Raw genomic sequence first — 23,732 nt, 5'->3', positions numbered from 1 at the left:
CACTTCCCAAAGCCTCACCTGCAGATACCATCACAGTGGGGATTAGTTTTCAACAGAATTTTGGAGGGATACAAACCTTCACTCTATAGCACTAGGCAATTATCAGAAAAGAGGTTAAGGATGTGGCTCTCCCTCTGAAGCCTGGAGCTGGCATGATGGTGAGAGTGAGGGGAAGGCACAAAAATACTCTGTAGAGATAGGACCAGACTATGTAAAGCTTTAGGCCAATGTGGTGATTTTGAATTTTTCCCTAAGAGCAAATTTTTAGAAACTCACTCTGGATTGAATTAGTGGGAATCCAGATTGAGTGGGGGAAGAACAAAAGAGAGATTCTAGAAACATTGACTAAGATGGTGGCAGTGGGTACTAGAGGTATGCCAACATATTCAAGATCCAAGGTTAGGGCTAGTAATGGATCCCTAAGTATTTCCAGCACATCTTCCCTTGGAGAAACTACCAAGACCTCAGATTCCTCATGTGCTAAACCAAAATCCTGGATTGCCCAAACTGGTTTCTTCTCCCCAGGTTCCATATTCATTCAATGGTACCAACACTGTTTCATTCCCAGAATCCAGACTTTAAGCTTCCTCATTCTCTTTTGAGACTAGCTTCCTCTGTGTGATAGGAAATATGGTGACCAATGACATCTGAGTTCTGCTTCTTTTGGCATCCATCTTTACTTGAGACTGTCTCTCCTTTTCAGATACAGTTTCAAAAGTTCTAGGGAAACACAGCTGGCCCAGTTTAAATCAGGTGTCCACATAATAGGCCAGTCAACTGAGGTTGCAGGCTCACATGATAACTCCCAGGAGGCCATGTGGTTACAGGCTGCTGTTCCAGAGAGCAGGGGAAGGAGTTCTGGACAGTCCCTTAGCTCTCTTCTACTGTGCCTTAAAGAGAGATTACAACTGTTCCTTGGAAGTGCCAAGGGGAAAGAAAGGAAAAATAGGTGGTGATGAAAACAGATTTTGCCTCAACATGAGAAAAAACATTTAACAGTCAAAGTTTTTGAAAAGGAAATATGGTCTTTTGAAAGTAGTACATACACAGTTACTGATACCCAGGTATAGATCAGATCATCACTTTGTGGGAATGTTATAGAAGGCAACCTTCAAACACTAAGAATCCAACACTGAGGTTAGAATATTCTTGTGGAGAATGAACCGGAATTACACAATAGCATCTTAATTCTTATTCCAGTTCATCTTAAAAGATATACGAAAGAGTTCCCAACTTATAATTTGATCTTCTTACTTCAAGTGGGAGAGAAATCCTATGGATAAAAGCTATTTAGCTTTCAAAAAAAAAAAAGAAAGAAAGAAAAGGAAGAAAGAAAGAAACGTATTTTCTTAGTTGTTGTTTTTTTTATCCTAGTAAACATGTATCTGAACCAACATTCTATTTTCTAAGGCAGAAAATTAAATTTTTCTGTCATGGCTATAAAGAGGCAAGATGTGTGTCTCCAGATTTGCCCCAAATTGTGTGTGCCAAGCACATGATGAAGAACCAGTAGCATGCTCCTGGCAGGTGGAGAAGGAACAAAATGGAGGGAAAATATGGAGAGTGTTGCAACAGTATTAACGATTGTTAGGGAAACTTTCAACAATGAGTGGCACTCAGTATTCTGAACTGCCAAAGAGACTCTTTCAATAGTCATGCCCTTGATAAATATGGAGGAAGTGCCTACCCTGTGCCAGGCACCCTGCTTGGTAAGAAGCAATTGGGGGAAAATACATATATCAAATGATCAAACAAATGAGAATGTAATTATGAGCTGAGATAAGAGCTCTTAATGAGAAGCTCTATCAGAAGGAGTAACAAAGCAACTCAGCTAGATTGGAGAGGGTGTGTTGGACAAGACTTCCTGAGAGAGTGATGCTTCAGCTAAAATCACAAGTTTGGGTATGACTTTACCAGGCCAAGGAAAGGTAAAAACAGGGGAGGAGAGCGTGCTCTAGACAAGGGGGCACAGCCTGGCCAAAGGTCCCATGATAGTAGGGAGCATGGCGTATTCCAGAAATTGAGGGAAGACCAGCATGGCTGGAACTAAGTGTGTGAGAGGGAGAATAATGCAAGATGTGGTCAGAAAAAAATACATAGAGACTCGTTTATGCAAAGCCTCAAAGGCCAGCATAAAGATTCGGGTTTTTCCCTCAAGTACAATATCCTCCCAGTGATGCTGAGGGGTTTTAAATCAGACATTGACATAATCAGATAGGAATTTTGGCTCCAGTGTAGACAACAGAGAAGGGAAGTCAGAATGAATGGCAGTGAGGGGTCCATTAAAAGCCTTTGCTGCAGAGAGCATAAGGCACCGTCATCAATGGGCATTGGTAGTAGAAGTAGAGTTGGTGAGAAAGTCGGATTCCAAACACATGTAGTAGGAAAGTCGACAGGGATTTTCATTAGAGCCTTGAGAATGTTTCACCTCACGGCTCCTTGCTCTAACACGGAGGTCATTCAGCTACAGCCGGCGGGCCAGATGATGCTCATGGCATGATATTTTCTAAGTAAGGTTTTACTGGAATGTAGCCATGCCCATTCATTTACTTACTGTTTATGTGTACTTTCACACTACAGCAGGAGAGTTGAGTAGTTGCAACAGAGACCTCTTGGCTTGTAAAGCCCAATGTATTTTCTGTCTGGCCCTTCACAGAAAAACTTTGCCAGCCTTGGAAATTACACCGCAAGAAACACCACCACCCCCACGATATTGCAAGGTGTAGAGGTTCCTAACTTGGGAGTCCAGAAGTCCATGACTGGGCTTTGGATGATCTATGACCTCCTAAAATTGGAAGTAAAATTTGGTATTTATGTATGTTTTTCTGGGCAAACAGTATTCACTGGCTTTTAAAACAAATTTGTGAATTCCCCCAGAGAAAGATATTTCCCAGGCTTGTCCCCAGTCTACTCCCTGGCCATAACAAGATTGTTAAAACCCACATTTCCCTCAATGAATAAGAAATGACCTGGCACCACATGATAAATATCATTAGGTATTGGATAGAAGTTGCTGCAAATTGCTAACTTCCTGCTATAAGATCTCCCATATAAATATTTCACTGGCTGGCTCCTCTGACCCGGGGCTTTATGACGGCAGGTAGCTCAGGGTGTAAATAAGAGCTAGATGAAAAATGTGTCTGGATCTCTTAGATCTTTTTTAGATTTCTCAAGTAATTACCCCCTCCCCCCAATAAATACTTCAGTGTATACAAGACTGTAGAAGTTTCATTACAAGAGACGTCTTTGAAGGGAACAAGCAGGTGATCTGATCAGCCCCACAGCAACCTTTGTGAACAGCTCATGTTGTAGTTCATTTTCTGCTGGCGAAAATGCTTCATCCATCTGACTATGAGCTCTCTGATTCCCCAGGATCTGACACACAGGAGTTCAGTAAATGGTTACCAAATATGTAGAGAGATGATTAAGCTAAATTGTTGGCTTCATGTAATGTATTTGTATATAAGTATATATATATATATATATATATATATATATATATATACACACACACACACATATAATGTATTTATAGGAAACACATTAATGAAATAAATGTATGTAAAATTGTTCTTGGTTTTTTTTTTTGGTTTTTTTTTTTTTGAGAGAGAGAGAGAGACAGAGAGCCAGAGTGCAAGTGAGGGAGGAACAGAGAGAGAGGGAGACACAGAATACAAAGCAGGATCCAGGCTCTAAGCTGTCCTCACAGAGCCCACACAGGGCTCGGGGCTCGAAATCATGAGCCGTAAGATCATGATCTGAGCCGAAGTCAGACGCTTAACCGACTGAGCCACCCAGGCGTCCCCCCAAAAAGTCTTTTTAAATGAAGGCACTGAAACCATAGTCTGTCTTAACTGAGCACAGCATCCTCAGTTGTAAGAATATCTGATTCATTTAATGCTCAGTGCTTCGAAGAAATCTGGCATGCAAGTGGGAGGAAAACTGTGGTATTCTTTTTTGGCCAAGATTTTAATATTAGGTAAATCTGGCCATTGTGAAAATTCACGAGATGGTATTTATTCTCCATCTGCACTATATTTTTACATGTGGTATTTAATGTGAATCCGTTGTCTTGACTCTTAAGTAAAACAACATCTTCCGGTGACAGTGCTCAGCATGCCTGGAAGTCCTTCCTCTCCAGTTTCAGGAGGAGAGGCTGGGTTGGGGGGGAGGGGGCTGCCTGAACCCACGAGAGGAGGGGAGAGGACGCAGCAGCACCCGAGCATGTTCAGAGGGCAGGCCTGACTGGAAAGGGTATCCATCCACCAAAGGAGTTAGAGGCTTTCATAAAACAAGAGTCCGTCCTTGGGAGAAAAGGGTTATAATCAGAGCTCAGAAAAGCAACAAGAGTATCAAGTGCCAAAGACAAGGCGAGTATGAAAGTGGCGGAACAAAGAGCAAGAGCCAACTCCAGAGCGCAGTAGCTGGGCTGGGGTGAGAGCTGGCCAGGGAACCCCTTCAGATCTCCTGCCCCAGCCGGGCAGGCACTCTGTGAGTGTGCCTCAGCCAAACTCCCACTTCCTGAGATGTTTGCCGCTTCCTGTGGGGAAGGCATGCTTAAAGAAGCTGATAAAGGGTCAAGTTGATTAGCATTAAATATTCCATATGAAAATATAAACATATAAGATACAGATGCTAGACTACGTACTTGTGCTTATTAACAAGCCACCCAAAAATGCTCTTGAGAAAATGAAATTGTTAAATATATACAAAGGAAAATAAAACAAAACAAACAAAAACAATGGCACCCATATGGGGAAAATGGTATAACCTGAAGCGGCGTTTCTCAAGGTGTGGTCTATGGACTCATGATCTGAAGAGATGTGATGGTTCCAGGTGCACGCACATAGGCAGTGCTGTATACTCTGTCCTCCTCTAGGGAGATTCAGTGTGTTAAAAGTTCTCAAAAGTCCTGCAAGAAAAGTCCTGATTTTATAGTTAACATAGGACTCTTTCTTTTTTTTGAAAATATACTTTGTAAATGCATACTTAGTAAAAAGCCAAACAAGTGTATTGCTCTGATCCAAATTTCTTAATTGTATAAAATCTTCTAAATCTTAAGTTAAAATAACATCACTTGTCAAGAAAATTCTGCAGTCCTTTTTAAAAGATAAAACTAGGGGCGCCTGGGTGGCTCAGTCGGTTAAGCTTCCGACTTTGGCTCAGGTCATGATCTCGCGGTCCGTGAGTTTGAGCCCCGCGTCGGGCTCTGTCTGACCGCTCAGAGCCCGGAGCCTCTTTCAGATAATGTGTCTCCCTCTCTCTCTGACCCTCCCCTGTTCATGCTCTGTCTCTGTCTCAAAAATAAATAAACGTTGGGGTGCCTGGGTGGCGCAGTCGGTTAAGCGTCCGACTTCAGCCAGGTCACGATCTCGCAGTCTGGGAGTTCGAGCCCTGCGTCCGGCTCTGCGCTGATGGCTCGGAGCCCGGAGCCTGTTTCCGATTCTGTGTCTCCCTCTCTCTCTGCCCCTCCCCCGTTCATGCTCTGTCTCTCTCTGTCCCAAAAATAAATAAAAAAAAAAAAATTAAAAAAATAAATAAATAAACGTTAAAAAAAAAATTAAAAAAATAAATAAATAAACGTTAAAAAAAAAAAAGATAAAACTAGATACACTTTATGCCAGAATAAACTCACACCATATACCATAACTCAAAATACAGAGGCAATAAAAGAAAAGATTAATATATTTGATTACAGAAAGATTTTTTTTAATTTTTGCATGGCAAAAAATAAAAATAAAAAACCAGGGTAACCAAAGACACATGACAAAGTGAGGGCTTACTTGATAGAAAAAGGGGCAAAGGAATGAACAGACCTAAAATATTGATATAAAATGCATACATGCATATATTTATATGTTATATACATGGCCTTATGCAAATGAAGACAGTCAACTCCACTCCTAATGCTCATATTGAGAACAAATACAAATCAGAACTACTTTAATATATCAGTTTTTATCTCTCAGACTGGAAAGCATTAAAAACTCGACAACATACTGTTGTGACATGGCTGTAGAGAAACCAGCACTGTCCTGCATTGCTGGTGGGAACACAGGTGGTACAGCTCTTGTGGAGGGCTTTTGCCAATATCTAACAAAACCAAGTATGCATTTACCTTTTGTCCCAGGAATTCTACTTCTAGGAATTTACCTTGAAGATATATCTCCAAGTATACAAAAATAGATAGCTCAGGGTTATTCACTGCAGCATTAATTGCAATAATTGCAAAATATTGAAAACATGCCCAAACATAGGAGAGTGTGATGAAATACATGAAGGTATAGTCATGCATGGAGTACTACACAGCTGTGAAAAAGAATGAGGTGCTTTCTGTGAGCTGGGATCAGTGATTTCCAGGTTATATTTTAAGTTGAAAAAATCAAAGTTCAGGAGTCATTATAATATGCTACCTTCTGCATTAGACGTGTAGCTGCTTATTTTTTGCAAAAAGATACATAGAAAGCAGATACCAGAACTAATGAAATGGATTTCTTATACAGGGGTGAGTGAGGATGGCATAGAAGTGATGAGGGGGTGGAAACAGTCTAGGAGGCATGGGGGAAATGTAACTCTTACCTGAATATGACTTTCTGCATATTTTGACTTTGAACTGTTAACATTTTACATACTCAACAACAACAAAAATAATAAAAATCAGTTAATGGAGAAAAAAATGCCTAAAATGTAGTACAAACACAAGTGGATGAGTCTAGCTATATTTAAAACAAATAATACAACCACGCTGAAAAGGAGGGGGAAAAGAACTAACCCAAGTAAATTTAGAACATAGTATTTTGACTAAGGGATAAAAAGAAACCTAAATAGAGAACTCTAGAGAGTAGGTTTGGGGTTTTGTTTTGTTTTGTTTGCCTAGCAATTCTGAAACTACTTTTGGTATGTCCTATAGTTTAGAAAATAAGTAAATTTATTGAGGTTAATGGGAGCCATGTACCTCACCATCAAAAAGAGTTACAACTATGGCAAGAGGAGAGATGAGAATGAATCTGTGGTGTTGTGTTAGTGTTGGAGAAATGAGCCTATGCTTATAGACCAGGGATCATCAGACTTTTTCTGTAGAGGGCCAAATAACAAATACTTAACCTCTGTCATTGTACCACAAAAGCAGCCATAGACAATACATAAAAAGCAAACATGGCTTTATTCCAATAAAATTTTATTTATAAACACTGACATTGAGTTTTATATAATGATCATATGTCATGAAACAATACTGTTTTAATTTTCCAACCACTTAAAAATGTAAAGGCCATTCTTATTTTGTATAGCCTTGTACAAAAACAGGCAGTAAGACAGACTTTGCCCATGGGCCATAGTTTGCCAGACCCTGTTTAGATAGAGAAATGATAGATAGATAGATAGATAGATAGATAGATAGATAGATAGATAGATAGAAAATTGATAAAGTGTTTAAATGGGGGAATCTGGAGGAAGGATATATTGGAGTTCTTTACACTCTTCTTGCAAAGAAGTATTCTTTGTATTTCTTACAGAAAAGCTGTAAATCTGAAATTATTTTAAAACAATCAAAAAAATCACACAAGGAAGAACTCTGTACTTTTCATAGCTACTTCTGAGAAGGAAAAATACTAATCAAATAACTTGCCTAAGAAGTGAATGTCTTGCCTTTTATAATAGTCACACAACCCTCATCTACATTTTCCCCATGTCCATGGTCCATGAGTAGGAGCTACTGTTGCCAGTGCAGAGTGTCTTCTGATTTGTCACTGGGGATGTCATCACATGATAACATTATTGTTTGTTGTTGTTCATCCTTGCTCTCCAACACTCTTACTGAGTAATGAGGTCACTGGAGCTGGTAATTTGTATGTGACCTTGTAATTTTCCATAATGTAGGAGTTTTTGGTCTACTGAAATGAAATGGACTAAATAAAAGGTGCTTATCAGAAAATGCCCCATTAGCTTGGAAGTCTGTGACAAATCCTTTCTGATGTCCTTAATGTGTTATTATGAAATTCAATTATACACTGTGTTCACCTTATTTCACTAGCCATAATCTAGTGATAGCTAAGGTGAGAAGTGTCTTAAAATACTACAAATAGGAATTGGGTAATTTTTACATTGAGATACTTTTTTTACTAGAAGAGTGAAGGGCTTTCATGGAAAACTTCTCCTGTAGAGACTTGTAACCATTCTACCATCCTGGGTTTAATTCCAACAAAATCCAATTCCTCCTACCATGGTTTATCATTGTAGGTAAAGCTGTGCTATGATTTTCATCAATAATGAAGACAATGGTGGTCATAGCTGAAATTTATTGAATGTGATTCTATACCCAGATCCACGCCAAAATTTTTTCATCCTTTTTTTTTTTTTTCATTTAATCCCAACATAAAACTCCAAGGTACTATTATTACTCCTCTTTAGAAAAGAGGCTTATGATGTTAAGTGGCTTGGCCATGTTCTCAGCGTGAGGAAACATGGAGCTGAGATTGGCCTGGAGAGCCAGTGCTCTTAGTTACTGTTGGGACTGTCTCCCATTGTAGGTAAAGACAGTAGGCAATACAGAAATTTAGAAAGACATTGTTTAGTCATGAGGACATGCTCCTCTTGAGAAGAATAAGGTAAAACATACCGATGCAAGGTGAACAATAAGGTAAATAAAATCAGTGCAAGCAGTAGAGCTCACGTTGGAACATCCTTCACATTCCCTTCCTGCTCCCTTCCCCTGAAGAAGCTGTGTAGAGTTTAGAGAGGAGAGAGGCTTGAAGTAGAACACACACTGACTTGCACCCTCTGGAGGTCACCCACGTGCATCACACGCATGCAGCTACCTCCTAGGGAGACCTGGAGGACTGGAAAAGAAAGAGGCAGGAAGGGGAGTAAAGAATGTTGGGAAATGAGGTTGGCAGTTGGAGGCAGAAAGATGGAATGTAGGAGGGGCTTTCCGGAGTGGTTTTTGCCCCCATTCTTAGTGGGAGAACTGAAGGAACGGGTCACTCAGGGACCCAGCTCCCCTCACTGTTCCTGCTTTTGCCCTCTGCTGCTCTAAGGCACTTAGTGAATGCCTGCGGACCCCACCATTGTGGCTGGTTTCTGACCGCTCCAAGACCACCTTCTGTTTTGGAATGTTGTCATGGAGTGACATGTGACTTTGCCAGGCTTCCTTAGGGTCATAAGGAGCTTTGTCTTTGCCGCATTTCTTCTGAGTCACTGAAATAACTTTCTTATATGAGAGGGATTGTGTACCATGTGAGAGCCACAATGATAATCTTTCAAGAGGAGTAGTTGTCATTAGTTGATGTATATGTGGAACAACTAGTTAGTTCAGTGGTTGACATTATATTACTCGATTACAGAACTGAATATTAACTTCTAGACATTTTGTCCTTCTGAAATATGAAAGAAGGAAAAAATGTTTCTTTGTGGAAGCCCCAGGAAATTAAAACTCCAGGGGAAAGATGAAACTTAATGTGAAATTGTAGACCTGTTGTTTATTTACTTTCTTCTTTTCTTTTTAGGGACTGGTTAAATATGTTGAGCCCACCGATTGTTCCTCCTAGTCAGCAGCCAACAGAACAGCATCTGGATTCTTCTGGAAGCTTGAGTGTTCAAGGTAGGAATATGAAAAATGCTATACATAAAAAAATTAAAATAGTTAACTACAAATAGAGAAAATCAGTCACTTTGAGATGCCGCTGTTTTTATTAAATGCTAACCATTTAGGCTTGCACCCCCAAAATGAGGTAGCCTGTGCTTTCATTTTATAGGATGATAAGTCCTTTGGTATCAAATTGACCTTCATCTGGGTTCCAGCTCTACCAATTTCTGCTGTGTGACATGTATGACTTTTGGTTACTTCATTTGTTTGTTTTTTAAATTTAATTATTTATTTTTTGAGAGAGCAAGCAGGGGAAGGGCAGAGAGGAGGAGACAGAGGATCTGAAGTGGGCTCTGCCCTGACAGCAGAGAGCCCAATGCAGGGCTCGAACCCACAAACTGTGAGTTCATAATCTGAGCCAAAGTCAGACACTCAACCAACTGAGCCACCCAGGCACCCCTCGGTTAACACATTTGTAAAATTAGACTGATAATAATGTCCACCTGAAAGCTTTTCATGAAGATTCACTAAGGCATACTGTACACGAAGCATTTAGAATAGCACCTACCAAATATTAGCTGTTCATATTATTATAAAGCAGATCTGATACTCCCACATCACTAGATACATGTTTTCACTAATACAGGGCTACTTGTCTTTAAAGATAAGGCTGGCACAGAGTTATAACAAGTAGCAATGGAAGAATGGGAAGGAAGCAGGAGTGAAGATTTGCCTTGGGTTCCCTTTGTTGGCCAGAGTCCTACAAATGAATCATTAGTTTTTGGTTGTGAGCAGGGAACATGATTGTCAAGAGTGCATAGAGAAGGAAGGGAAAAGAATCTTTGGTGGGAACAGAGGGCTTGAGATGGAAGGGGTAGAGAGAGTCTAACGTGCATAGCTGCAGTGGCAAATACCCTCAGAGTGGGGCTCCCTGAGATGGTTTTCAGAGTTGAATTTTGAAGATGGAACGCTACATCTGAGGTTAAAAATAATAATAATAATAATAATAATAATAATAATAAAGGAACTGAAGCCAATATAAACTGCTCCAACAAAGGTGCCACATTTTTCCCCCTAACTGCCCCAGGGAGAAAGGGGAGCATCCCATTTTTCTTAAGGTATGGAGAATTCAGAGTGAGAGCTCATACATCTGCAGCGTACATTTTGGCTGCCCAAGGGATGGAGATGTCTCCATGATTTACTGTCTGAAATAAATTATGCCCCCCAAATTGGGAATCTTTTTAGAGATGTACATTTATAATTACTTATGACAGAAAAACAGAATCTCAGCTGTCAGAAGGAGACCTTGCCATGAGAGAACAAATAATATGTTATGTTAAGTGTCCTAAATAAACCACAGGAACAGAGAGCATGGTCCTTGAGCAAAGGCACCCAAGATATATATTAGTGATAAGTAGCTGAAAGGAGGTCTTAAAGTCACCATTGCAAAGTGACGTTTTGACAGCCAGGAGCTCATTCATGTTGAAGGTAAAGAGAACTTCCATCGAGGGCAAATTAACAAATTAAATTCAGAGGGTTATAGAAATGTTCCAGCCACTGTTAACCAGATCTGGCCCCCCTCCTGCCTGGCAGCCTAGGTTTTTATCAGCTGTCCCTTTCCCCTTTTCTGATATGCCTGAATGGTTTGTAGCTAATTAATAGCATCAAAAATTAGTGTTTCCTATTTGGTTAATCTTTACATGTTATTGGCTTAGTTTTAGACAACATATCAATATGCCAAGATAGCGTTCTTAGAAAGAGAGAAAAATAAGGGTTTCGAGTATCCAGTTGGTAACATCGGAAGAAAAAGTGAGCCGTGGCTGTGGGCAGTCCAGGCTTCTTCCTGGGCTTCTGTTGCATAATGGCATTAATTTAGGGCCATCTGTCAGATGCTGTGCTAAGTTGTAACATCTAGCTGTCACAGCAACACTGTGAGGAAGGCACTGCTTTTGTGCGTGTGTAATTGTTGCTCTTTTACAGCTGAGAGAACTGAGGTACAGAGTTCTTGAATACCTTGTTCCAGGGTCACACAATGAGTCATTGGCAGAGCTGGGGTTTGAGTCCAAACAGCCCAGCCCCAGAGCCCAACCACTGTTTTTATAATTTTTTTTTTTAATTTTGAACCAAGTACCTAGATTACCTACTTCAAAAATAAACAAAATATACATAAAATGTTATATACATAAAATCAGGAATTTAAATTTTCTATTCAGAGTTCCTCATCTACAGGAAAAAAAAAAAACATCTCAAGGGCTAAGTAGCTAAGTTCTTTTTTTTTTTTTAATTTTTTAAAAATTTATTTATTTATTTTTAGAGAGAAAGACAGCACTAGCAAGGTAGGGGCAGAGAGAGAGAGAATCCCAAGCAGGCTCCGCACTGTCAGAGCAGAGCCTGATGCAGGGCTTGAACTCACAAACTCTGAGTTCATGACCCGAGCCAAAATCAGAGTTGGACACTTAATGGGCTGATAACCCAGGTGCCCCAGCTAAGTTCTTTAAAGGGGAAAAAAAGAAGAAAAAAAAAATAAAAAGCAGACCTCTGGTTCGCTGTTTCAGCCCTGAACCTGCCTACCCCTCCCATCCACGCTTGTCAAAAATGACAAGTGGCCACATTTTCCCAGTGGGAGTAGAGGCTGAGGGGCAACGTTGCTGTGAGACCAGATCTAAGGGACTGAGGTGCTGACTGAGAGACAAGATCACCCGATTGCTGAGCTGGCAGGCCTGGGTGTTGGCTTGTCACCCACCTTCTTAAAGGCCCTTCTAGACAATCTTATCTAAGTAGGTCAATCTCCCTTCACCTTGTTACATTTACTTCGTGCCCTTCTCACAGTTTGTAATTCGTGGTTTGTTTACTTGTTTAATGTATTTTTTTGCTACGTAGCCTGTGAGTTTTTAAAAGCAGAGACTTTGTCAGTTTGCTTACTCCTGGATCCCAAGTACCCTACACATTTTCTGTTGATTATTAGATACTCTGTAAATGTTTGTTAGTAGGAAGACAGGAAGGGAGAAAGGGGAGAAAAGAGAGAGAGAAATGTTCTTCAACTCATCATTTTTTATACCTTGGGGGGAAAACATGAGTCATCCATTGAAATCTTACTTTCAGTTTTCCCCCATTCCAATTTTTTAGTATCTTAGGTATATTTCTAACAATTCAACAGTGGGAGTATTGAACCTACACCCATGCATTTGAGCAACTAAAAACGGTCACCTTATGCAGTGGCTCTTAAACTTTATTGTTAGGCAGTGAGAACTTTTCTTTCAAATGAATTCCATATGAAATGCCAACATATAAAAGAGATGAAACCAGAATTGGTCTGGCTAAAGGGGGCAGTTAGGGACCCAGAACCCTGCCCTGGGGCTCCAATGAATCAGCTAAAAACCCTGATGCAGTCTACCAACCTCTGTTTGACCTTGTGGAAGGTCGAGTGCCCACTCAGAGCCCCAGCTAGGATTAGGACCCAGGCTTGTTCCACATCCATGCCTTTCTGCAGAACCTGTGAAGGTGGTTTTGGGGGCTGGCTTACAGGGAAGGGCGATCTTCCGTCTTCAGATGTCTAGTATGAAAGTCATAACAGCTAATATTTATTTCACCTTCCTGTGACCCACACCTGCCAGTGCCTTTTAATTCACATAATAGCCTACTGAGGTGTAGCTACTGTCATTGTCCATCTTTTACACAAGGACACTGGGGTTTAGAGCCAGGAAGTGATGTGCTGACCCCCCACAGCTCCATCACAAGTGGAGAAGCTGAGATGTTTCTGTAGAGCTAGAGAGCTAGAGGCATAACTGTAGATGAACAGCAGAGAACGATGGCCTGACTAACACATGGCCCTAGGAAACGTTGCCACACAAAAGTAAGTGCGTGTTTTAACCTTAAAAACAAAAGAGCAAGTGTTTTACCAGCAAAATGAATTTATTTAGAAATAGCAGAGGCATGGCAATTCAGGACACGCAAGCTATGGCGAAGCATAGCCAAGCCTGGAGAACAAAGGAGAGGAACCATACTTGGTAGAGAAAAAGGAGGGAGTTGGGAGAGGCTGCTTTGAAGGAAAGTCTTTGCAAGTCTAAAAGTCTAAAGCAAGGGTTCAGGGTAGCAATGGTTTCTCTTTGGCTAGACTCTTGCTCGTCAAGGAGAAAATCTTTCTTCCTTCTGCTGGGGCAGTAAAGTGAACTTCTTTCTGCCCAGGCATGCGGTGTCAACTGCCATAGCAAGCTTATGATGAGCACCTCCCCTTCTGGGCTTCCTGACTCCCTTTGAGGTGAGGTCTCCCTGCACTGATTTCCACGCATGCCTTATATTTGGCCTCCGAGTCTCTCCTTTATTCGGTACAAGTTTGTGTCACACCCGCAGTTTCTGCTCAGATAGAACACCTCAAGTGCATAAATGCCACCTTAAAGTACACAGCCCGTCTGCCAGCAGAGCCAGCCAGCAGGCAGGAACAGCATCGCATTCCGCACCAGTCGACTGGAGGGAGAGATGGGCAGCTCTCCATACTTCCTCCCGGGCCGAGGCACACTTGCTGAATGTCAATTACCATGGCACTCGAGCCCTTAACACTTAACCAAAAATGTGTTTTCCTGGAGTGCGTGTGAAATGTAAAAATGGGAAGTTACGATTTCAGAACTTACTCAAGAGAACTACCAAACTGACCTTTGGAAAATAAAGCAGACTTTGCTCGAAGAATAGTTGTCAATTTGTTTTTGACATTTGTTCCTTTACAGATATGACCCTTAAATTATTCATGCTTACCAGCTCCAAAACAGAATAGTAATGACCTCTCTCGTCAGGCTTGCAAAACCTCTTCTGCCGTTTACATAGATTTTGAGTAAGAAAGACATTCAGAAGTGCTTTTCGAGTTGCCGGAGTCTCATAAAAATAACATTCTTGTGCCTTTTTTATGGCAAGGCCACATAGGATATTCCTTTATGAACACTGGTTAATCCCCCATGAGACATAAACAGGCAACAGATGCTCATTTTATAGGTATAATATCCAAATCACTAGTCAAGAATTTAGAAAACCCTCATGGTTCCCTGAAGCTAACCAGAGAGAGGGGAATCTGGCCGTCTGCTCTGGGTGCGACAAGGGAGTCTTTCCAGAATCTTATTTCCTGCAGCACAATTATTCGACATTCACCTAATACTCCAAGTCTAAAAGCAGTCTTCTAAAATCTGTTTTATTAGTGATCATACAGACATTATGCTTCATGGAACAACCATTGGTATCCCCAAGGGCTTGGCTTGGCACCTAGGACACAGTAAATGCTACATAAATATTTGATGAGTTTTCAATGCATGAATCATGGGAAACAGAAGGATAATTTGGTCTACTCTTTGGATCTTCCTTGTATCTTCAGGATTTATTTAAGGTGCATAGGAGACTTTCCCCCGAAAACCAGTATTGGTAATGTAAAAGTAATAATGTGCCTGCCAGTGTCGAGTTTTCCTGTGTTACCTCACGATGACTTCTCCCTACATTCCCAGGTGTGGGGCTATGTTATGTCCCACCCTGTACAGGTGGAATTAAGGTCGCTGCCTAGGTCACAAACCCACTGAATGTGGAGTTGGACTCTGACCCAAGCCTGTCTGACCAGGCGATTTGCACCCTGAACCCCCATGCTGCTGTAGGACTGCAGAATTCCCTTTAGGTCAGTAAGAACCATACGACTGAAATGTCCACTGCAATTTTTTACCTGTAGGAAGTTCTCTTTCTTGAAGCTTTCTGGATAAAATAGTATTCTCTTCAGTACTCTCCTTAGACCCATAGCATCCCCACCTCAATGCTCAGCTTGTATAATGAATTCATTAGTATTTATGACATTCTTGCGTCCAGAGTCCCCACCCCTTCCCCTGTTAGGCAAGTAGTTAGTTGCCTTTTGTTCTCAGATTAACCTTGGGGATGGAAGATATTTTCTCTTATGCAGCTATCAGGATCCCAGGGGTGTCTTTTCTGCACAGAGGAGGTTGGGGGCAGAGGGTGGGAGAATGGTGATCAACACCCTTACTAGCACAAAGATATGCCTTCTTTTTGGAGTCCTAGAAGTGAGCCTTATAGTAGAATACTAAACACATTGCTGGTGTCTGAAGCTCTCTGTATTATTCCAGAACCATCCCTACCTACTTATTCCCCAGATGCACCCCAGACGGGGTCCTGGTCCAGGACTTCAGCTTCCCTTGCTGGAACTGGGATACATTTTCCCCCAGATGCAGTGTTGCTGCCTTGCCTGAAATCGGGCCATTGAGACACTGTGAGCTCTGTAGGCTTCAAAGCTCAATAGTCTGGCTAGGGACCCCCTGGGGGTGTAGTAAAATGCATTCTGAGTTGTAAGCCGCACATTTCCAAGCAGCACAATGGTTTTGTAGGTTTTTTCCCAGCTTTATTGAGATAAAATTAACATGTAATGTTGTGTAAGTTTAAGATGTATCACTGTGTATGTTTAACTCCATGATTTGATATACAAGCACAATTGAGTCACTGCACATTCACAAGTAGAGACTACCTGTAAAGAACGAAACTGCAGTAATTCCCAGTTAATCAACCAAAACCTCCAACATGTTGCTTCAGAAGGCATTTTCCATGTAAAATATAGGTACTGGTTTCTGCAAAAGGGCTTGACCTACTTATTTCCCCAATGAAACCTGAACTGTAATCATAGCATGTTAGTTGCCTTCCAAGAAACAATATAGTTTTCTAAGAAAGTCCCTTTTCGTCCTTTTTATCCCATTGTCAGTCATTTATCTTTCTCCCATCTGAGGACATATTTTTGCTGAAAACCAAAATTCAGCAGTTCACTGTCGACTTTCTCAGTACAAGTTAATTTAGCCCTACTGTGAGAGGCATTGGTGGAAGAGTTTCTAAGTACCTGGTGCTCTGCAGGATCTTATCTAAAATGTCATCTTCGTTGACCCTAAGGCTGACTGTTTGGAATGGAGATCCCTCCCCATTGAATTGTTTAAACAATAGTGTATTGGTATGCACATAAAAATACAGTCAATCAGTTCTCAAGATCTATAAGAGAGAAAATGCATTTATTTTTTTTTTTTTAATTCTGGATGGCAACGTCAGAAAATCGAAAATCAGGTGCAGTGTCTTGATTCAGAGATTTTAAGTCTCATAAACTGATGTCACATCATTGGTTTTCAAGCTTGAAGACTTAGCCTCTGCATATAGGTTTTCTATTATCTGTGGTTAAAATGCAATAAATGTAGATAATTAAGCATTTATGTTAATAGACTTTCAAAAGGTGAATTGGAGGGAATTTGCCTGAGCTGATCTAACAGAGGGGAGGGCAGCTAATACTGCTGCATTTGGTCTGGCTCCGTTGGTTTTTCTTCTGTTATTGCTGTTAACCAATTTCAAAGTGGATGAAGCTGGAAGTTTGTAAATAGATTATTATCTGAAAGGCAATTTTACTTCACTGGAAATGACTTTATTATGTGGTGAAGAGTAAAAATGTAATTTGGACCCCTGTCCAGATGCTCTTAGTCTGGTAGCAGAGAATGGTTTTATTTGTTAATTTGTCCTTTTACAGTTTCTGTAGCCAGTCTTTAAATAGAGCAATTTAGCATTTGGGGGGAAAAACAAACCCTGCACCATCCAAGAATATAATTGAAAATTACCCCATATCCATGCACAATAATTACCTTTCAAAACACTTCCCATTGCTTGACATCATAGTGGTAATTGCTTAATGATATTATAATTCCATTACGTAGGGATTACAATGGCTCAAAATGATGTAAATTGGAGGCTTTGAAAATTAAGTTATAATGAAAACAAAACCCTTTATGCAAGTTTAAAGCACTTACTTCAATGTAAAATTATACATAATGTCGCCCAATTTTTGCACGAGTGTCATTGTTGGTACAGTTTTAAAATTCATCCATTTGAAGCTTTAGTACTAAAAACCACAAAAACCCGCTTTAGTCCCGTGGTCATGACGCATGAGGTTCCAGCTCTACAGTGATATGTATTGGAACGAATGCATTTATATAGCCGTTATTGCTTCAGTCTGGATGCATTATGTAGCAAAACCCCTACTAATGAATTAGATCCACCTCGGTCCCTTTGCAGTTGGTGATAAAGACCCATGGCCCATTACAACTGTTATTTTCATCTTTGAAAGATTCCTGACTGGTCGTAAAATGTATTGAGTTTTCTAACTTAATAACGCCAGCTTAAATTTTTATCTTTTTGGAAAGTACCAGCCCAGAGTGTGCTAAGCAATTAGATGATGTGCCGGAGGTCAGAATTTCCCTCAGTGTGTGGACAGAGTCTAAACAAAGCATCAGACAGCAGACCCCTGAGATATGTTGACTCATGATCATTTACCTCAGTGATAGGTGGTTTTAACATTACACCGGATGGAAAAATTAGTTTTACTTTTTGAAAAATACATGATTTTTGGTGTAAGAACTCTTTTTATCTTAAGATGAATTTATTATAATGTACTTTGTAAAACTAGTTGGGGGCTTTGTGTTTTGTTCAAATCCACTATTTTTTTTTCTTTTGGTAGTAAAAAATCAAACAGGTGCAGTTTGGGGGTAGGAAATAAGATGTAAGCGAGCATACCCCTCTTGTGTCTAACTCTTGTATCTTACATTTTTCATGATGACAGTTGTAACAACATTTATTGAGTATTCACTATGTGTGCGGGGTGCAACTGAGTATCTTACTTAGTTCCCCTAGGTACTGTCCCAGGCAGTATTACTGTCCTTATGTAGGGGAAAGCTAAGGCTCAAAGTGCTGAATTTTCCCAGTGTCCCACAGCTGTGAAGTGGTAGAAATGGGATCTGGATCCAGGTCTGTCTGACTCCATTATCCAAATGTCATACTGCCCCTCTCTATGAAGCCTTTTCTTAGGACTTTAACCTTTATCGATGTTCCTGTTCTGACTGACTAAAAAAATGTACAGCCTATACTTCATGATTTATTTCAATATTGTCATTATCCTTAACAGTAATAATAATGATCATTTATTGAACAACTACTATGTGCCCTGGGCTATGCATATTATCTAGTGTCCAGTTTAGCCTTCCACAAAATCCTATGAAATAGGCCTTGTTATTCCCATTTGATAAATGAGAATCCAGTGAGGCAAAGTAGCCTGTGAGTGCCCTAAAGTCAATTCGGGCAGTCAACAGCAAATCTCCCATCCATCCCATCTGCCAATCCTAAGGCCCCTGGTGCTCTTGGCCACTCTGCAGTTGCAACTTCCAGTTACCCCATCACTAATCTTCAGTAGCTACTTTTGTTTCATGTGTGAAAGTCCCATCCACACCTTGACATGGTACAGACTGAATAGATGTCATCACATAGCAGGCACACATTAGTTACTCATTGGTTCTGTTCTCTGAAGTAGCCCAAACAAGAAAGGGATGATGGATTGAATATCTGAAGGTAAAGGACATGCACATCCTCCTTTTGATGTGCAGAAGTGACCTAAAGGGGGTCGTCTTCCATGAGAAACTTGAAAAGCATTCCCAATCTCTCCTACTTAGATGGAGAAAGAAGGTGGAGGCAGGACCCTGGGGACCACTCTTAAGGTAACAATAGAAAGTAAAGGAAAAGCAGCCTGCCTTCTCTGATTTCCTGTTCTTAATTAGAAACCATGCAGGGCGCTCAGGTCAGCTACCACCATTAACGTGGCCATTAGCACAGTGCTGTCATACTTCAAGGACATAAGCCACTATAGCAAAGAGTCCCAGAAACTCATCAAAGGCACCACAGGGATCATTGGATCTGGTCCCACCCTGTGCACAATAAAATCTCACACAAATGGCCGCCTCGGTCCCTGCTTCACCCTCTCCAGGATCCACATTCCACTTCCCGGTCAGCTCTATAGTGTGGAAAATTCTTCCTTGTGCTGAGCCAAAATCTGGCTCCTAGTAACTTGCCCCCGTTGATCCTCTTGTTTCCTTCTGGAACCCCACAGAATCTTCTTAACTTCTCTCTCACTTACCGCCTTTTATCTACTTGAAGCCAGACAGGCTGCTGTAACCTCAGGCTTTGTCTTTTCCAGACGAAATAAGCCCAGATCTTGCCTCTGCCCTCCCACATGGACTCTCTTATCTTTGTGATTTTTGAAATATGAGAGATGAAATTTCTTTTGTTTCCAAACCTGAGGTTTTCAAATGGAGGACACATTTACAATTTTTTTACTCTCTTTTATGTTTAAATTCCCATAATGTAATAGCTCCCCATTGAATGTGGCCACATCACCTTCTTAACAAAAGCATGGTGCCCATATGGCAGAAAGAAGATGGAACTGAGAGTCTGGAAGCCCAAGTTCATCCCTGACTCTGCCTCTGACTCACCAAGTGACCTCGGATGAGCTGGTGAACTCTGCAGACCCGGCTTCCCTTGTCCTTCAGATGGACACATTAACTTCTATTTCACAGGATCCAGAGCTTCTGCGTGGGCAAGTGCTTTCTTGGCCATGGAGGGCTCCACCAGTTGAGATGTTAGCAAGCAAGGCAGAGGTCCTCATTCCTCCCAGGTAGCTCCACGTTTTACTCCACTGCTGGCACCATCTGCGTAAGGAGTCGGCTGATTCCGTGTTTTGCCCAAGACAATGCACACTCCGTGAGAACAGGGCCTGCTTCTTAGACCGCCTCATCCCCAGCACCTCGTTCAGTGCCTGATGCAGGGACGATCATGTTATGTGTCTTTGGATGGTCAGAGGAATGGCTGCCGTAGAGTCTCAAACCCCCACTCCACCACCTGGGCCCCGCTCCTTGGGACTTACCTCCAGTTTCTCACTGCCCCGACAGCATCCATGCACCAGCTTGGTCTGATTTTGGCTGCAAAAGATGGAGTCCCACCACCTTCTCCTACTCTGGGCGGTGACACTAGCACAGACTTTGTTTTCACAGTCATGCATTCATCCTTTCCCAAAACATCCAGTATTGACTGAGCCTCCATTACATGCCAGCCCTGCCCCTTCTGAAACTAACCCTGGTGAGCTCACAGCCCAAAGACTGGGTTTTCTCTGGTCGTGAGGAGCTTATGCTAAGGAAGAGGGAGGAGTGCTGTCCTACTCACCTCTCCTCCCTGAGCCTGCTCGGATCCTCTCCAGCTCAGGGAGGTCTTGCCTCCGACTTCTGGGCTCTCATTACATGGTTTTCAGAAGCACTCAGGGGGCACTCACTTGCTGGTGATAGCGTCAAGTGTACAAGTACCTAGCACAACACTGGCACATATAAGGTGCTCAGGAAGCATCTTAGTAAAGCAGCCTTTTTTTTTTTTTCATTCCATGCCATGTGTTGGAAACCAACCAAACCTGCTACTATAACAGGCAGCAGTGGGGCACCTGGGTGGCTCAGTCGGTTGAGCATCTGGCTTTGGTTCAGGTCATGATTTCACAGTTCGTGAATTCAAGCCCCACGTGGGGCTCATTGCTGTCAGCGCAGAGCCCACTTTGGACCCTTTGTCTCCCCTCTCTCTGCTACTTTCCCACTTGTGCTCTCTCTCTTTCTCAAAAATAAACATTTAAAAAATAATAATAAAGAACAGGAGTTCCTCCAAACCATCTAATTGGCTGTCACAAGGGACGAACGTGAAGCCATGTCCTTGTGACCAGCAAACTTGAAAGACCTTCCTACCACTAATAAAATTACTCATCACCCGACAATTTTCCATATGTGTTCCATACTAAACAACAGTATCACTTTAATTCAGGCTTATTTGGTAGCATTTTTAGGGTGCATCCACACAGCTCTGGCCCATGATGAAGTCTGGAACTGTCACCCCCAAGTCTTGACTCCCACCCATATATCCCTGATCCCTTTAGTCCCTCGGCCCTGCCGCTTTCTTGTCTCCCTCCCCGCCAGTTCTCCACGCTCAACTTTTCTTGTCCTTCACAGAGAAGCTGGTCAGTCTCATGCTACAGTACTGAGTCCACAGGCCTGCGGTGCACTCCCACGGCTCAGGCCTTGCCATTCTGCCCACAGAAAGAGCATCTCCCGGGAGGGATGGAGGTTCCCTCCTCCTGGCCCTTCTGCCCTTTCAGTTCAGGAATTCCTGTCCATGCAGGCAGCTAACGTGTCTGTGGTTCCCGTCCCCATAGGTGAAGAAGATCCGAGCGTGGAAGTGGAAGAGGACGAGGAAGTGCTGACTCTGCTCTATGACCCCTGTCTGAACTGTTACTTTGATCCCCAGACAGGGAAGTACTATGAGCTGGTGTGAGGCCTCCCTCCAGAGCCAAGATCCCCCAGCCTGCCTGGCGAGCAGGAGAGCGCTTGTGACTCCGCTGCGTGGGCACCACAGAGCCTGGCAGGCCCATGGAAACCAAAGTAACTGAGAGAAATAAAGTTATTCTGTAAATAACGTTCGACGTTAAGGATGCCTACGCTTTTGTTGTAGATGCGTGTGATCTTTTTGTCAGCGAAGCAATTAATACAGAGACAAGATTTTAGGACTTCGAATTGGTTCTTGTTTGTTCGTTCTCATCCTACATAGGATTTTTTTTATCTCCTATAATCTTATGGAAACAAATTAAGAGCTATTAATTCAAAATTTTTGCAGTGTTAATCTGTAAATGATGGCTTGATACACAGAAAATGTATTCTTGTTTAAAAGATATCTGGGTACCTTTTGTTTTATTACCTATTTGTATTAAAAATAAAGTATGATGGTCTTTTAAACTGCCTCCTTTTATTTACCTTGCATTTTTACCAGAATATTCCAAGATAATGTTTACCCTTCCCTTAGACTCTTAGAAAAGGAAACACTGTGCACTGGTCAGATTTTATGATCACATAAAGGTTCATCCAGAGTTTGCCAAAGATCACAACATTGTTAATCACATAAGCTGCCTAGCTCTGTGCTGTGCTTTTTCTAAAAAATGTTTTTACCAATGATCTCTGAATTCTAATAATACTCAAATCTAGCTCCATGGATCCAGATTTAAGAAGCCATCCATTTGAACACCCTACACACCTCACTGCTTCTGCGACTTGGCCTGGAGAAATGGAGGAAGCGATCACTATAACTTTACTTGCTGCGCCACAAGGCAAAAATCACGTGCTTCCTGAATTTGAGGAGATGGCCTCGAATTGTGTGCCAAGTATATTAATACTAAGCACAAGGAAGTACTTATATTAGCTGGAATATTTTGTTATTTAATAAAGATTTTTTAATAAAGAAGAGTACCGTTGGAAATGAAAAATTATTGGTGTACAATTGGATTTAATGGCAGTACTATAATTTCATTTAATGTTGCTTGATAGAGGAAATAAGAGCTCTTTATTCAGGAATAGATTCGGGCTCCTGTTCAAAGGATCATACATTATTTAAAACCATGTTTCTGTTTGATAAGCTTTTAATCCTATTGTTCACAAAGTATACCTTTGTTATGAATTTTTCTCCAAGATGTTCATACTTACAAAATGCAAACAAATAACTGAGGCTTCAGAAAGCATACAAGATGATAAAATAGTTCGGCTATCTTGGTTATGACCTTGAAGATTGGAGAACCTGGAGAGCCTTGATCCTGCTTTAGCCAGTTTCAAGACCATCCGCATAAATGGAGTCAATTAAAGGTCTGTGCCAGTTAAGACTTGTAGTTACAAATATCGAAAACACCATGAACTAACAATACTTAAGGATGCAAGAGTGCCTCATGAACCCCCAAACAGAATGCTACAAACCTCCACATTGATTTGAGCTACGACCTAAAAATCTGTGTTGGGATTCTTAAATTGCAAGCACCTTTGATCTCAGAATATAGAGACTTGTTGGTCAGGCCCCAGGAGGCACAGGAATCCGGGCAGCTCCAGGGATCCTATAGTAGGAGCTAACCATTTCTCCCAACAATGGTCACAAAAATGGCAGTGCAGCTTTTTTTTGCCCTGAGTCTCTGCTCCAGGAGCAAGAGGCTAGTAGGCTTGTCTTTTCAGTTATCCCCAGGACCACATGGAATAGGAATGAGAGGCCCCTGAAGAAGAAGGCATTGTTAACAAAATGAGGAGGGATGTCAAGCAAGCAAAAACAACAGATGTCTACTTTGGGAGTCTAGAAGCATTGCCTCTGACTTGTTTGCAAAACGAATTCTCTCTCCCCATAATTCTAAGCTACTGTTCACCTTCCAGAACATTCAGCCATTCCACAGCACATACATCCATCCACAAAGAAATATGAACTCTGCATT

The 23,732-nt window shown here is 41.5% G+C and overlaps 1 protein-coding gene across 4 annotated transcripts in view; it reads left to right on the top strand.

Moving 5' to 3' along the window:
- The window catches only part of CFAP20DC (CFAP20 domain containing), a 239,001-nt gene extending 216,774 nt beyond the window's left edge, over window positions 1-22,227 (top strand). For all 4 annotated transcript variants that reach the window (XM_043587804.1, XM_043587807.1, XM_043587805.1 and 1 more), the window contains 2 exons: window positions 9,504-9,598; window positions 21,651-22,227. In XM_043587804.1, the coding sequence (XP_043443739.1) occupies window positions 9,504-9,598; window positions 21,651-21,769 (214 nt within the window). In that variant the 3' untranslated portion in view covers window positions 21,770-22,227. The remainder of the gene's footprint in view (window positions 1-9,503; window positions 9,599-21,650) is intronic.
- Window positions 22,228-23,732: the final 1,505 nt, after the last annotated feature.

The sequence above is a fragment of the Prionailurus bengalensis genome, chromosome A2 (genome assembly GCF_016509475.1).
Source record: "Prionailurus bengalensis isolate Pbe53 chromosome A2, Fcat_Pben_1.1_paternal_pri, whole genome shotgun sequence".
Taxonomy (NCBI): domain Eukaryota; kingdom Metazoa; phylum Chordata; class Mammalia; order Carnivora; family Felidae; genus Prionailurus; species Prionailurus bengalensis.
The sequence above is the reverse complement of the archived record's forward strand: the minus strand, read 5'-3'. Positions and strand labels throughout refer to the sequence as shown.